Genomic DNA, 16,551 nt, shown 5'->3' with positions numbered 1-16,551 from the left:
ATTTGGATTTGCAAACAGAAGATCTAGAACGTGCCCTCTTTGGAGGGTCGGTTGATGAACCAGTTGATGTAGATTAGAGTTCTCGCACGTATGCTTTAAGTCTCTCAGATGACTGTCAGACTTGTCACTGTCCCACAGATTAAAATCCCCTAAGACAATCATTCTGGAGTGGGTTAGACTCAGGTTGGTAATGGTGTTGAATAGGGCTTGGTAATGGGTGTCTGAACCTGGAGGTCTATAGCAGACCACTCCTGTGAGTAATCTACCTTTCACCTCTTGAAGTGAGAAGCCCAGCATTTTGACTCCTGTAACAGCATCTACGTGTAGAGGTGCAAAGTTCCACTGTTCCTTAAAGATTATCCCAACCCCCCCCTCCTCTTCCAACAGCCCTTGGTTTATGGAATATTTTATATCCATCAGGGCAAGCAAAGCCCATTTCTAACAGGGAGTCTGAACTAGTCCACGTATCTGTTAGAAAGAGAACGTCTAGCTCCATATTCTCTAGCAGATTGAACACCTCCTGATGATACTTTATCAGGGATCTGCTATTAATCAGCCCACAGTTCAAGGTCTCTCTATCTGTCCCTTTGGCGATAGAGGATAGACGATTCCCCCTCTCATCCCTCTCACCGATATATAGTAGCTCTTTTCGGGAGTATATTAGCCTGGTCGGGTATGGGTGACCACGGGCAGCATAACTGGCGCTGGGCGCGGCAGGAGCGCGGACGGGCGCAGACGGGCTTGCCTCTGGCGCGCCACCAGTGCGCACGCTGCGCGCCAGCATTCCCTGTCTTAAGTAGGCAGGCAGTAGCAGAGCCCAACCACTAGAGCGCAGCCCTAGAGATACCGTAGTCCTACACCCAAAATGGCGCTAAGGAGAAACGTGAATCCCCAATTCCCGCTAAAATAGCGAGATGTGAATAACAAAGTGTTATGTGCAGGTAAGCGAGTTCCACAACATTAAAAATGAGGCAAAGTGCAAATTATTTCGGAATAACGATTTTTAAAATAATGTGGCTAATAAAAGTGGCAGGCCTTCCACAACTACTGGCAGTATTTCACACAGCGTTCCGCGCAATTAAGTTAGCTCCAAACTATGTACATGATCAGATACGACTACAGAGAACTGATGCATTTCTCCATTCCCCCTGCACCGTGAGGCGATCAACACTCTTACATATAATTACATCTTTTATTCATGTCTGTTTACGAAGCAGTCATTAAAACGATGAAAATTAAGTGTTGGATTAATACACATTGAAAGTCAACAACCTAATAAGTAACTCTTACTGCCACACTTTCTTACAGCTCAACATGCCTCAACCAGTTAATGGAACAACGGAGAACAACAAGATGCAGATCCGAGACAGAAAACGCTATCAGACAGCTACAGTGCCAATATGTTGTGCAAAACCAGAGTATTTTTAGAGGTGCAAATTGAAACCTTGCAATCTCGAACTGCAAGAACAGACATGGCAAGTCAGGAGATGTAACACAAAGTTAACCAGATTTTTCGTTTTTGAAAAATGATCACACCCATAAAATTGCAGCTTACATATACACAAATGATAAAAAATAAATAACAATATCGCATTAGAAACACGTGTGGCCTCTGTAAACAAGTAGTAACTCCTTGGACTGGTAAGGTGTATTTACCGTTTCACAGGTTCTGTTTGCACAAGGGCGGCATCTGTCATAGCCTTCATCCAGAGCTCCATTTCCTTCACAGTATCCGTGCAAAAGTAGTAAGTCCTCATATTTGGATGGGTTGCCTGATCAAAAATAATGGGGTAATTTTAACTGATCCGCACGTTTCTGTAAAAGAGGAAAAAAGAGGGGGGAGTTTGTTTTTTTGTTTTCGTAATTTTTTTTTTATTAACTACTGAAGCAGAGTGTAACTTTTTCTTAAGCATGGTAGTCCACTCATTTCACAGTTTTTCAGCTTGATTTGCTAGAATCATGTTAAGGGTGAGTAAAACAATACTTTGTCACCTACTAAAATGCTATTACGATGCACAGAACGGGGAAATTTGCAGATACAATATTTCAAAATCCACTCTTAAATCACGCAAGTGCCTCATCATTTTTAAGGATTTTATCTGTGTGCATGTTCAGCTATGCATGTAATAGCTGTCGAAGCAACAACCACCACAAACTAATAAGCTGAAAAAGCAGACTCAGTATGTGCTTACAAAAGCAAACCAAGATACATTGGGACCATGATCCCCCTGCAGGGATCCCACTAGGCCTAGGGGCAGTTGTTTATTTGGTTTAATGGGATAGGTTCTGTAGTGTCTTGCAATATGACAAAACCATTTTGGCTTCAAATGGACTCTGTAGAGTAGTGCCGTAGATGTCAGAGCGCGATGCCATGAAAACTTGTTTTAAAATGTTGAGTTTGCAGTTACACATAGCAGAATAAAGACTAAGCTACGTGTGTGGTGTAGTCATTGGCGAGTACCCAAGCTGGCAAGATGGCTACAAGTGGTGACGAGATAGGGATAAGTAACCCAAAGAATGACCGTGCTGACTCAGAGTTTGCCGTGGTCGAAGCAAACTGGTTGCAAGTGCCTTGTGTGTCGCTGTCGAAGAACTGAATTGCCGCTTCATGCATGTGGAGTCAAAGCTCAACTCCAGCTGCTGTAAAGCAAGTGAAGACAACTGAAGTGAATGTATACGATGATGGTCGAGAATCTGCTGGTCAAGCCATATATAAAGGTACCACGCTGCCACGCAAGATAAAGTTGTAAATTAAACTGAGCAATACTGCAAAAGGTGATTAAGTACTGATATAAGAAGTACCACATGCTGACAGAATAAGTGAGAAAGAAGTACATTATAATCACACTTATCAGACTCCATAAGCGAAGCTTACGACCTCAGTACCAGGTGAGGAGACCCAATAAGAAGCAAAAGGGTTGTGCTTACTGAGCTGTCTGATACCTGAAGTAGCCAACCGCCAAAGTTGCCAGGTGATGGCTCAGGACAACTCCAGAGGTCTTGAGCAAGTGAAGGGCTCCAGTGGGGACTGGAGAGAAGGCCCCCCTTTCCCAGATTGTCCATGACGAATGTGGCTGGCCCAATGCAAGTCCTCAGCAATAGAACGAGTGATGCAGACTCAAATGATCAGCAAAAGACACACAATTGATGGACGGAATGCAGAACAAATCAAAACATTCACCCCCAGTCAAGAGATTTGGGTTAAATCCATCATTATTTTGCTTACCATGCCACCCCAGTTTACACATGGCCATATGCAAATCAGTCTTGACTCTGTGCCTGGGAACAGTCCAGCCCAAACTGCCAAGCCAGGTCACCCTGGACCGGAAACAAGCATCCTAGGACCGGTGTCAGAGTTTCACCCCTTTTCAGCCAGGATAGCTTGATTCTAGTGGTACAGTGAGCCCAGGACCCATGTCTGGGCATACCTGGCGCAGTTTGGGCGAGAAAGCAAAAAAACAATGGATTTAGGCCCAGATTTCTGTAATGGGGTGAATGTATGACATTGTTCTGCATTCTGTCCATCAATAGTTCTTTTTGCATTTGTCACCCCGAGTGGGACGGTTATGATCAGACGTGGGTCCCGTGCTCTCCATGTCGCTGAAATCAAGCTATCGCGGCTGAAGAGGGGTGAAACCCAGAAACCGGTCCTAAGATTCTTGTTTCCAGTCCAAGGAGCACCTGGCCTGGCAGTTCGGGCTGGACTGTTCCCATTGGGCACAGGGTCAAGACTGATTTGAATATGGCTGGGTCCAAACTGGAATGGCACGGTGAGCAAAAAAACAATGGATTTAGGGGTAGATCTCTGTACTGGGGTGAATGTATGACATTGTTCTGCTTTCTGTCCATCAATAGTTCTTTTTTCAAATGATCAGCCGACAGGGGCAGAAAGAGCTCCACCCACAAGGTCAGCCACTCCCATAACTTGATACCATGTTGGTGCCTTTTTTAAACCGCCAACACCTTTCGATACCACCAAAGTGCCTAATTTTGGCGATAGATGGTTTGTGTGGATACAGACCTTTGATAATTTCTTTGATGCACTTGTAGAAACTGATAACAAAAAGATAATAAAAGAAGGAAGTTACACATTAATGAAAATGCTGCGTACTGATTGAGAAATGACATATTGTCAGATTAAAGAAACGCTGAATCTCAAATTCAATCCAGTACCAAATGTTGATAATGAAAAACATTTTCAGTCAAGAATGCCAAAAAGGTGGTGGAAATATTGTAGCAAGACTTGATACGCTCAAGCACTGCACGTTCAATAAATTTAATGATGAGGAAGCTATAGAGTTATTGATGGATACAAAAATGCTTAGAGAAACTTTTAGTCTGGAACGAGCATTGATGGCTGGAATAGCTGAAGAGCATGCTGAAAGACAAGCTGCTGACATGGATGCTAGGAGTGCCCAGAGTGAATCAATCATGAGAATAAAAAGAAAACCAAAGCAAAAGACTTAAGGACACAAAGTGTTGTCTACAAATAAAAATAATTTATTTTTTGGATGTGGATTTTCATTTCCACACAAAGGTAAATGTCCCGCCATTGGACAGATATGTAAAGGCTACGGGAAAGAGAACCATTTTGTGACTATTTGTAAACCGAAGAAAAAACAAAAGCGCCACGGCGCAAAGACAAAATAGCCACCAGTCCAGCGGCAACGTTCGACCACACCCCACAAGGCCAAGCGCTGGCATCACTTTGCAAAGTTAATTGTCATCTAAATCATCGTCAAACTGTCTGTCCGCCTCAATATCAAGAAAAAGTGAAAGACATTTGCACCATGTCAATGTTCATCTTCGAGAAACGTGTGCATGTCGGACTGGCTGCATGTGAGGAAAAATGTCAGGCAAAGAAATGTCTACATGCCAAAGTACGCAAGTCCTAAGAAATACTGTCCAAAAATTACATTGGAAAATAAATGATTGCTCGATACCTTTCATCATTGACAGTGGTGCACTGACAAAAAGAATGCCTGAAGTGAAACACAATGAATTGTCTCCATTGCCTTGACCTACGCCATCGAAAACCAAAGTGTATACCTGGGCTGCTTTGACACCCATAAAAAGTCAAGGTTCTTTTGTAGCAACTCTGAAACACAAGAAAACTAAGGTGTAAGCACCCATCCATGTGCTTAAGGCTACAGCGGCAAGTAAGTGCCGGTCTGCTCAGTTTCAGTACCGCTTCTGATATGGGACAGATTTTTGTCAATTACAATATGAAGGCGGACCACAAAATAGTAAGGCAATTTCCTTCCTTATCTCATGTTTTGGGAAAGATAAACACTACGAAAGTAAAGTTACACATTAATGAAGATGCCAGTCCTGTTGCTCAAAGACAGACTAGTTGCTATTCATTTACAAGAAGCTGTTGAAAAAGAACTTGAATCGTTACTTAAGCATGACACTATTGAGCGTTCAACCAGTCTAACGACATGGGTTTCTCCCATAGTGGTAGTGCCCAAAATGGACAAATGCGTTCATATGCACCAATCAAACAAGGCAATTGAACGAGAACGACATCCAAGTCTACATACTGCTGACATAACGCAATTAAATGCTGCAAAGGTTTTCTCACACCATGATTTAAATAAAGGTTATCATTAGATGGAACTCAAAGGAGATTTCAGGTATATTACAACCTTTTCTACACATATCGAACTGTTTTGATATCAAAGACTCAGTTTTGGCGTGTCATCAGCTGCAGAACTTTTCCAAAAGGTCATTCGATGTGTCATACAGCCTGTTGTGAAAGCATTCGGATATAGTGTTGACATATTAATTTTCGGAGCTACACAGAAGTATATAGCTTACTGACTGATGCAGGCCTGACTTCTGTGGCCATATCTTTGCTGATGGGGGTATGACAACATATCCTGCTAAAGGTTAAGCACTGTCAAATGCTGATCTCCTACAACAAGTTTCTATGATATGTACATTTCGTAGCATGGTCAGATACTGCTCAAGATACATAAGACACTTTGCTACAATAAGTGCTCCCTTAAGAGATTTAATGAAGAAACATGTTTCATTCAAGTGGTCACAAGAATGTGAGAAAAGTTTCAAGAAAATCAAACAAGCCATTGAAAGTGCTACTGAAATGGCCTTACTTAATCCAAAGTTTCATACAGAGGTTGTTCTTGACCCAGCCCCATCGGGTTAGGCACTATCCTGGCAAGGCACAGCAGACACCCCCAAGCTTGAAGGCATATTGTGGCATATGCCTTAGAGGTTTGTTCAAAAACAGAATGTGCTTAATCTCAACCAGAGAAAGCAAGTTTGGCTGTGGCATGGGCTTGTGAACTTTTCCATGTATTCCTGTATAGAAAGCCTTTTATGCTGGTATCTGATCACTAAGCTTTATTGATTATCTTTGGCAATCCAAAAGTCAAGATGTCTCCTCTCATTGAACGGTTGGGACTCCGATCACAGGAGTATGATTTCACCACTGTACATTGTACAGGAAAGGATCAAAACCCTGCTGACTAATTTTCCAGAGTGCCTATACAACATCACTGTACTCCATCCAAGACGGGAGAAGCCTACATTAATTTCATTCTAAAGCCAAATACGTCAGCTGCCATATCGTTATCCCAGATCATCACTGCCACGAACCAGGATAGTAACATGCTGAATTTGAAAGATATTATTACACATCAGTTGTGGAACCGACATGCTCAACCTCTCACCAGTGATGGTGAATACCAAAAGTACAAACATGTTAGAGATGTACTGTCTAAAACTCAGGAAGGAGTTATACTGTGAGGGCAGAGGATCCTAATTCCAGAGAGCTTAAGCAGAAAATAATTGGAGTTTGGTTTCCATATATAGATGAGTGTTGAAAAGGAACTCAAGGCATGTCACCTATGTAACTGCCACTCTACAAACATTATTCAATATACTCTTACCATGTCAGAACTCCCTAAGTAGTTCAACAGTCGAGAATTCAAGGATTTTCAGGAGCATATGATTGTAAAGCATCAGAAAAGTATACCTTTGTAGCCTCAGGCCAACGTACTTGAGCATTTTATATGTATTCTAAGGAAAGCAGTACAGCATGAAACTCTTGAATGGCTCAGTATGCAAAATGTTTTGAATTCCACCATATGAGTCTATTGATGAACACCTCACTCGACCACAGGCAAAAATCATGCAACTCGGTGATGTTTGGGAGAGCAATGACAACCAAGTTAAACACAATGGACAAACAAAAGAGAAGGATGTGAGAATACAACTCGAATGAAGGACATGGCTAATAAGGAAGCGATGAAAGCCTATACTGACCAGAGGCGACATGCAAAAAACACTGAGCTTAAGACGAGATCTAGTGATCGCCCGCCAACTGCAAAGGAGAAAATCTGATGCTCCATATGATGTTGCACCTGTCCACGTTGTGTTCGCCAAAGGACATATGGTGACTGCCCCGTGTGCTGGAAAGTCTATTACCCAAGACTATTCTCACTTTTGGCATTTGATTAATTTGTCTTCTGATCAAAATGATGAAAGAAAGACTGAACCTGAAATCCCAGTGACTGCTGTTACTTCTTCACCATCTTCAAAGATATGACAATGAAGATGACGGCTCCCAGCTTCCAGTAACTGGATCCGGTCAAATAAGTAAAGCACCAAGAAGGTTGATTGAAAAAATTTGATTGTATATATATTTGTTGATTTGTAAAAAATGTAACATTTTTATTTAACAGCGAGGGAGATTTTGTTTCTTGCAATATTTTATGACGGAACCCATTTGGCTCCTAATGGACTCCGTAGAGTTCTAAGGTAGGTGCCAGAGCAGAATGGCATTAACAAAAAATTCTGTTCGCAGTCACATGCAACAGAATAAGGACATGTAATACTAAGCTTTGTGTGTGGTGTGGTCATTGCCAGGTACCCAGGCTGAGAAGATGCTACAAGTTCGGCTCCCATGTCAAAGAGCCTGACCCCCTCCACGGGGCATAAATTGTTTGTTCAACATGACCAATGGGCCAGCGCAATTGAGTCACTGGCTAACTAAAGGGTGACTGATGGGATTCAATGTCTATATAAGGGCTTCCAACTAGACGTCTTCATCCATTGTCGCGTCACTGCTACACCTCTTCATTCATTACCGAGTGATTCATGTTTGTATTCAAATTTGTAAAAGGCCCACTATAGCGTACAGTATCGGACAATGGGTCAGTCTACTTCATGCCATTGTGTAACTGAACTGTGATAGCATTTGAGGTTTATTTTAGGAGCTTACATCCATCCATCTGGATCAACCAGTGTGTCATTTACATAGGTCTTTGGTGCACTATGGCATACAGTATGGAGCAACGGGTCATCCACTGGATAACTTCACAGTGAGTGATGGCTTTCTGCTCTTTCACAAGGAACAAATCCTCACACAAATGAGTCACCTTCTGTGGCAGGGACCACTATGAAAATATATATTACGGAGAGCAAAAAAAGTTGCCTTTTAGTTTGCCTTATTGTGTCTGTTACAGGTTGAAGCAATGTTTTACTTTCTTTTTTTTCGTGGGTTTTCTATTGAATTTGGTGAATGAGACCTATGGACAGATAATCAGTTTTGTTTATTAATTTGAACAATTGTTTTTGCGGTCTCTACTACTTTTGTGCTACACTCTGACTTGCACAGCATTACAATCTCATTTTAGCTCATATTAGATAGACAGTATTCTTAGTGAATTAAAATTTCTACGAGTACCTCTGAATTCTACCTAGCATACAGTTTTTTAATGAGATGGTGCCTCATTGGAGGACTGCTACCAAGGCCCGAACTCAAACAATTAAGGCAGGCTTTGATATTGAGATTCCTTCAAAGAGAGTAGGTTCATGGATCACAATTTGGAGGTGACTTTTCAGTTTGTGCACCAAGCAATTTTGCATGATGAACAGTTTGAAGGAGCAAGCAGGTGCCTCATTCTGGAGCACACTAGTGGATTCCAACTTCACTTGGGGAATTGGAAAAAATGGTGCCGCCTTAGCCTGCTCAGCTCTACTCCACCCAGTGTTGCTGCACTTCTTCTGAAAAATAGGCAACCCAGTTGTGTGGGACAGGAACGGATGAAAACAGACCATATTAAGTCAACATGTTTTTTCCATGGTCCTTGGTTTGGCCCATTCTTGTCTCGGGTAGGAGGCCCAGCCAAAGAAGTTGGGTACAATTTTGGTAGAGGGGGAAGCGCGAGAACGCTGGGTGGTAGCAATTTTGTTACTGTCCACAGATTTTGTAACTTTCCTTCACATAAATATATGATTGTTGCCAAAGTTTGAGGTTTGCAAGGTATTCTGGAAAAGAAAACCTAGTGGTAACCAAGGTAGTCTCACCATTTGGACTCCCCTGGGTATCTCTTGTTCACATATGTCGGTAAATTGTGTCCAAAAGTAACTATAATTTGCGTCCTTGCCATGCACTGCTAATTACCTCACATATTACATCACTCATGACATGGTCTATAACATCATTAATAACATGGTAGGAACATCTAAAATTACATCATTGATGACAACACTATGCATGGCGAGGGTGCGAGTTTATTACTCTAGGGCACGATGTATAGGTACTTGAGGTAACTAACCGTTGAATTTTGGTAGTTTTATTAGTTTAAAATGGTACATTTTAACTGCCACTTTACCGAATTCTAAAATCCCTTTAATCTTTGCATACCCATTGTAAAATGTATGCAATAATGAATAGCAAATGTATGATCTAAATGTATGCAACTCTAAAAATCTATAGAATCACGATATTCATCATAAAAGCTGGTCAGATCACCACATTATCACCTTCTTTATCAACGAAAAAGTTAAACCTAACCCGGCTCAACCAACCAAATCCAAAACATGGAAAAGGGACATGAAGAATCTTAACCCCTCTACCCTGCCTCCCCACATCGGCAATATCCTCCTTCCCCCTTCAGGTGCCTCGGATGTTCAACCACTGACCGACCACTACCTTGACTCTATGAATACAATAGTCAATGAAGTCGCCCCATTGCAACTGAAGAGTCTCCACCAAAATTTCTAACCCCTGGTATGACGATAGACTCAATGACGACAGGCGTTCTATGCGAATGGCAGAGCGCACCTGGAGATCTGACCCTTCATCACTGCATCTCAAAAGGCTTAAGAACAAGAGAAATGCCGACTTCAGGAAAATAAAGCGCACAAAGTTGGACTTCTTTAGCCGCCAGTTGGACCAAGCAAAAAACAGGCCAAGAAAGCTGTTCGAACTAATCAAGACTCAAACAAAGACACAACCCTTACAATCAAACAGCACAACAAGCGACACCCCACACTGTGAAGCCTTCTCTGCTTTCTTTAAGCTAAAGACTGACAACATAAGAAATGACCTCATCATGGATGTAAGCCGATTCCCCATCCACACCAGAATGTCTAACACTCAACCTAAAAACAAGGCATCATGGCTGTACTTCGATACCTACTCGGAAGAAGCAATACAAAAACTGCTCTGCACCTTGAAGCCCTCTAATCACCTCATAGACCCCCTACCTGCTAATGCTGTAAAAGACTTCATCACCTTGCTCCTCCCTCTTTGGACCAAAATCATCAACAGCTCCCTTCAACAAGGTCTCATTCCAGACTCCCTCAAGGTGGGGCAAGTCACGCCTATACTCAAGAAACCTACAGCTGATCCGTCTGACCTAAACAATTACCGTCCCATCACCAATATCCCCACCCTGGCCAAACTGCTGGAGAAATGTGTCCAACTCCAACTAACAAAACACATTGACCAATTTGACCTCCTCAACCCTCATCAATCAGGCTTCCGAGCAAAACATAGCACGGAAACAGCTATGACACACATAATTGATGACGCCCTCCAAATCCTTGATCGCAATGAGTCTTGCCTCCTCATCCTTCTTGACCTCTCCTCAGCATTTGACACGGTCAAACATGAGAACTTGCTGGAGCTGCTAAGCACTAGAATGGGGCTATCGGGAACTGTTCTCAAATGGTTTTCGTCCTTCCTTCATAACCGGTCTCAGAAGTTCAAGATCGACAATGTGCTATCTACACCTGTGCCTGCAGATCTAGGTGTTCCACAAGGATCCTCCCTCTCCCCCACACTGTTCAACCTCGTCATGGAACCGCTCGCCACCTTGCTCCAAGCATCCAATGTTCAATTCCATATGTACGCCGACGACACACAACTTTACCTAAAGCTACAATCCCCGGAAGATATCAAACATCTGAATTCCACACTTATTAACACTCAATCTTGGCTGGCCGATAATCACCTCAAACTAAATGCTCTGAAAACTGAGTTCCTACTCATCTCACCCCCGGCGAAAATTTCCATAACCCAAACCTGGCTCAATAACTTAACAGCACTCAATGTCCAACCTACCATCCTGGATTCGGCTAAATCCCTAGGCATCACACTCGACGCCAAGCTCAACATGCGGCAGCACGTTAGCAAAGCCACAAAAGGAGCCAATTTCCAAATCAATACACTGAGGAAACTTAAACCCTTCCTCCCTGCCAAAGACTTCCAAACTGCTGTACAATCTTTAGTCATCCCTCGAATAGACTACGGAATTGTGGCCCTCAGCGGACTCCCGCTATCCACAACAGCACCCCTAAGAGCCTCCTTGAACGCTGCCGCGAGACTCATTACTGGCTCAAGAAAACATTCGCATATTTCCCCAGACTTAAAAGTCTCTAAAATGGCTGCCTTTTGAAGCCAGAATACAGCTAAAAATTGCAGTTATGACACACGCGTCCGTGCACCACAATGCACCCAACTACCTCGCTCAAAAGTTGTCTATATCAGGAGGTTCGAGATCCAATAGAAGTACAAAAAATCTACTCCTGAAACCTCGTAGATTCCGGAAAGAGAAAACATACAAGCGCTCCTTCTCAGGAATGGCACACAGGATCTGGAATGCGCTCCCTCCTGAAACCAGGCTTATCTCCTCCACTGCACTCTTCAAGAAAGAGGTGAAAACCATCCTTCTGGCCAAGATCTCCTGAACTTTATAGGTGCTGGATCAGAGACTCTGCATCGCTTTGTATCACTGCTCACCTGTCCTTTGGCACTATACTCCTACTTGATGGTGACACTACTACGCTACTCTCTTACTACCGACCAATATATGATACACTTTGGTTTATTGAATCACCCTCCCGATGCCCCCACCCAGTGTTCTCTCTATCCTAAGAAATTGGTATAAGCCATCCACACATCCAAGGTATCACCTGAACACATCTTGGGTCAACTTGCTTTTTTCAACACCAGTTGAGAACCTCTTCGGCTTAACAGAGTAAAAAAGACATTGTAAGGGTGATTTGTTTCCTTTAAGAACATTACACGGTCCTCTGGGAAATCTAGGTGGCAGTACTGCAAGTACTCTGTTGCCAGGCAGTAAACTCAGCAATGGTAGGCCAGGGTGCATGATATAGTCCAGCATTATGGAGCAGAGATCTAAACCTGCACAAAAGATTCATGTGTGGCCAAAAGGATACGTGTAAGAGATCCTGGTTTTTTCATTACCTTGCATATTTTCAGATTTAATATTCCTTTGGCTATAGAAGGCACAGAGAAAAATATGGAGAAATTGTCTTGACTAGTCTATGAAAAGGACAATCCCTTTCAAGTGACGCTACAAATAGTTAGATTCATAATCCTGGCATTTTGGGTTATATTCGTCAGCAAACACATTAAGATCCAAGACTTAAAGTCTATGTGGACCTCTTTATTGTTTACCACCCACTTCTGCTCTTCTAAAAGGTGTCTGCTGGGCTATTTTCGATTTGGAGTTATGAAGACCTGGGGAAGGGAGAGAGGGAAGTAGCAAAGGGGATGAACTCCTGTGATGTAAATGTTCCATGTTAGGGTCGGTGCCAGATAATCCGAGCCTCTCTCTGTGCAGTACTGGACCTCCCTGCTTGTTGAATTAAAGTAGTATGGTGCTGCTGACTGTCAGTTCCAAGATGGTATCCGAGAGGTACTCTTTTTTATTTAGAAATAGGTGTATGTTTTTTGAAAGTTAAAGGTCAAATTAAAGGCCTTATTTTTAGTTAGGTCCTCAAAAACATAGGTGGAGTATTGGGTTTTTTACAGTTATGCATATTGGCTGGCAATCAATAATTAGTTTTTTTTTCTCTGTCACACTGGGAGGAGAGGCTCAGACTCTGCAGCTATTACACCTTATGTAGCATTTAATGTACACCTTCTGAAAATCTTGCCTCTTCACTGGAGCCACAGTCATCAGGGGTTCTTACTCTGGACTTCACCTCTAGTATTTTGATATTGACATGGCTATTCATGGAGTTTCCAGAATAAATGAAAATACTACATCTTTCTGTGGTGTGAGAGGTAAGGAGCAACCAGGAACACCTTCTAAATATAATTAGCAGAAAACCTGGATATTCGCCCCCTTATAATTACAAGATGACCTGAGGTACCCACCCTTCCCATCCTTTTAAGCAGATACTGAGAAACTGATACCAGAGTTCCAAATGATCTGCAATGGCAGAAGAAGTGGGCATGAGCAAAATGGTGGAGATGTCTGCCAAATATTCTTTCCCTTTGAGTTCATTCAAAAATCAGGTTTCTTTGGTGGTGCACACAAAGCTTTTAATCCTTTTTCGACATCCAAAAGTTGAATTTCTCTGATAGAATTAAGAATTTTATTTTGAACCTTACTTTTTACATTTTCTTATACGGTCTCTTCTTGGCTGGAACGCTAGAGTATAGTATTAATACCTGGTTAATAGGGAGTGGTCTTGTCTTGCTTGAGAAATTGGTTGAAAAGATTCAAATATGATCAATGGTTGTAAGAAAACAGGTACGGCATTGATGCTGAACATTTTGGCTGCTCTGTTCATTTTCTTGATGAAACAATGCACTTTCTCCACAGGGGAAATGAAACAAAGTACATATCCAAGCCCGTGGTGAACCCACCAACCCTACCTCTATACTGAGGAGACTCACTATGTGCTTTTGTTCATGGAACGGAGCTGGGTTACCTAAAAGAAAACCATGTGTGTACAGTGATCACATGTAGAAAGGTACTGACAGCGATCTGTCTCAAGCACTCTTTTGTAGGACTTTTCTCTTTCAGCCTATTGGGTCTGTGCTGCTTCACCATAAGACTCAAAATTCATCGTTTCCTGTGGCATCTGCATTCCTTAAATATCTTCTGTAGACTCAGAAGTGGAAGGCCTTAGCTTTGAGAGCTGGGGAGCTTGAAACACATCCTCTTAGACCGGAACAGGCAGGAGATCCTCAACTGAAGCCTCTCCCAGATCTAGAGGATGTGAGTTGCTAATTATTAAGTTGATATCCACCCAAATCGAGGCAGAGTAAAAACCTTTTGTTGAGAGCACTGGCAGCAGACACCTGATTTAAAGTGAGGTCCTCAATGTTGAAAAGGATTGAGATGGTGAAGGGTACCTCAATGTCAAACATGCTTTGATGATGAATGACTAATGGCATGGCATCTCAAATGCAGGTGTTTGATCAAAAGAAGAGATATTTAGGTATATCTCATTTAAGAGTTAATGTAATGTGGAATGAGGTGACTTTCTGTCAGGGGCTAGTGGTGGACAGAGAATGAGACCAGAGCACGGTTTGTCTATAGTTCAGTTTTTATTAAGTTTTGCTTTTAAGTAGGGATTTGACAACAGTCCTTCCTTCGTGGGGTTGTTTCTGGTCGCAGGGAACGTCAGGGTTTGGTCCGATGTCCCGGTTCTTGTGGCCTCAGGGAAAAGAGAAAACAAACGGGTTTTTACTGATCTGCTCTCAGTATTAAGTGTAGTGCTACCTTCACCAAATTAAAGAAAAAGGGGGGGATGTGCTTTAGTGCAAGGGTCACCGCGGGGCCTCCCGCCTCCCCGACCTTGCTACCTCCCACCTCCCCAAACACCCCACCAGAATGCCCCTTTTAACAGCACTTGCCTTGGGCTGTGGCCAGACTCTCGGACCACAGCAGCTGGACCCGTGGCGTCTTCTCCCTTCAGCCCACCGGGTATGGTAGCAGTGTCGGGAACGTCGCTCAGTAGCACTCGCCGTGCACTCTCTTCTCTCCGAGTCTCCTCTGCCTCCGGGTGTTCCGTAGCCGCCTCCGCTCTCACGCTCTTCGGATCTCCTCTGCCTCCACTCTCACGCTCTCCGCTCTTCGGATCTCCTCTGCCTCCGCTCTCACGCTCTCCGCTCTTCGGATCTCCTCTGCCTCCGGGTGCTCCTCTGCCTCCTCTCCGACCTCGCACACCGTCCGTTCCACGCCTCTCCCTCTTATCCTTCCTGGTTCCGCCGGCTGACGGGACTCCTCCCCCTTCCGCTGTGCAACTGCTAGACCGCGGCTGTTGGCTTCCTGGTTCTGTGTTCTTGGCAACCAGGAAGCGGTGTTTCTTTCTTCCTCGTGTGCTTCGGAGGGCTCCAGCCACTCCTCCTCCCCACACTTTCCTTCTAGTTGGCCAATAATTTCACACGCTGCATCAGTCAATCAATTAGTCCATACAGATTTCCACGTTCATAGGAGTCTTCATATTATTACAAATTATTTGGCTTAATTCGGTTCTAAAAATTCTCCTAGGTAAATTATTTAAAAAAATTAAAATCAATATATGTAACCAAAAGTTGTCCTTAGTAGCCGTAACAACGTAGCAGGAAAGCGGTGTGGGGGTCTTTTTCTGTGCAGACAGCTCAAGAGAGGAATTCATTGCCTCAGGAGATCAGATCACTTCCAGACAATCTCAAGTTTAGGAAAATGCTGGTAATTGTTCTATATAATGCTCCTAAACTCTAATTTAAAACTAGGTCAACTGGAGCATCATGTAGTTTGAATGATGAGGTTGGTACCCAGAATTCTGAAGCCATGAGGAAAATGTGCAGCACTAAGTTCAGACAATATAACATAAAAGGTGCGTTTTGGAGCTAACACAAGTGCAGCTTTATTGTGCTGCTTATCAATGTAAAAAGGAGAATCATATGATAAAGAATGTATAGCAATGCCAATCGATTCAAAGCCAGAGTGATCAAGGTCAGGATCATTTTGTATCTCATGTTTCCAGTTCTTTGTATCGCATTATTACACAATTTAGTTCCATGTTAGTTATGAAAGGTTAGATATGTATTGTGCAGAGGCAGATCAATGCTAAACAGTTGCTTTGAAACATACAGTTGTATTGCTAGTTTTAAGAGATATTCTGTGCTGTATGAGGGTTGACCGGTATTCTATGATTTATTGTAGAAAGGCAAATTGTGATGTGGAGGGTTGATATACTCTTTGCTGATATGTTGAAATATAAGTAACTATGTGGCATCTGATTGAGGGTTGCAAAATGTGCTCCACTGGATCGACTGAGATGCCCAATGTGGTGAAAGAATCCATGTACTTAACTTTAACATTGGTTTTGGCAGCCTGTAGCTCTTCAACAATTCACAAGTAGCGCATTATTCCACGATCTACTGGTTCCGTCGGTCATTTTTTCAACTATATTAAGTTTGTTCTTTTGGGCCTCATCATAGGTGGAGTCAGAAGCACTCACTATGATGTTGATGTCTGTCGTTGG

At 42.8% G+C, this 16,551-nt stretch overlaps 1 protein-coding gene across 11 annotated transcripts in view; it reads right to left on the bottom strand.

The window, feature by feature from the left end:
* Window positions 1-16,551, bottom strand: part of PLEKHA5 (pleckstrin homology domain containing A5) — a 1,381,245-nt gene that overhangs the window by 526,779 nt on the left and 837,915 nt on the right. For all 11 annotated transcript variants that reach the window (XM_078674042.1, XM_078674045.1, XM_078674034.1 and 8 more), the window contains one exon: window positions 1,657-1,772. In XM_078674042.1, the coding sequence (XP_078530168.1) occupies window positions 1,657-1,772 (116 nt within the window). The remainder of the gene's footprint in view (window positions 1-1,656; window positions 1,773-16,551) is intronic.

The sequence above is a fragment of the Lissotriton helveticus genome, chromosome 1_1 (assembly GCF_964261635.1).
Source record: "Lissotriton helveticus chromosome 1_1, aLisHel1.1, whole genome shotgun sequence".
In the NCBI taxonomy this organism is placed as follows: Eukaryota; Metazoa; Chordata; class Amphibia; order Caudata; family Salamandridae; genus Lissotriton; species Lissotriton helveticus.
This window is presented reverse-complemented; position numbering and strand designations above follow the sequence as displayed.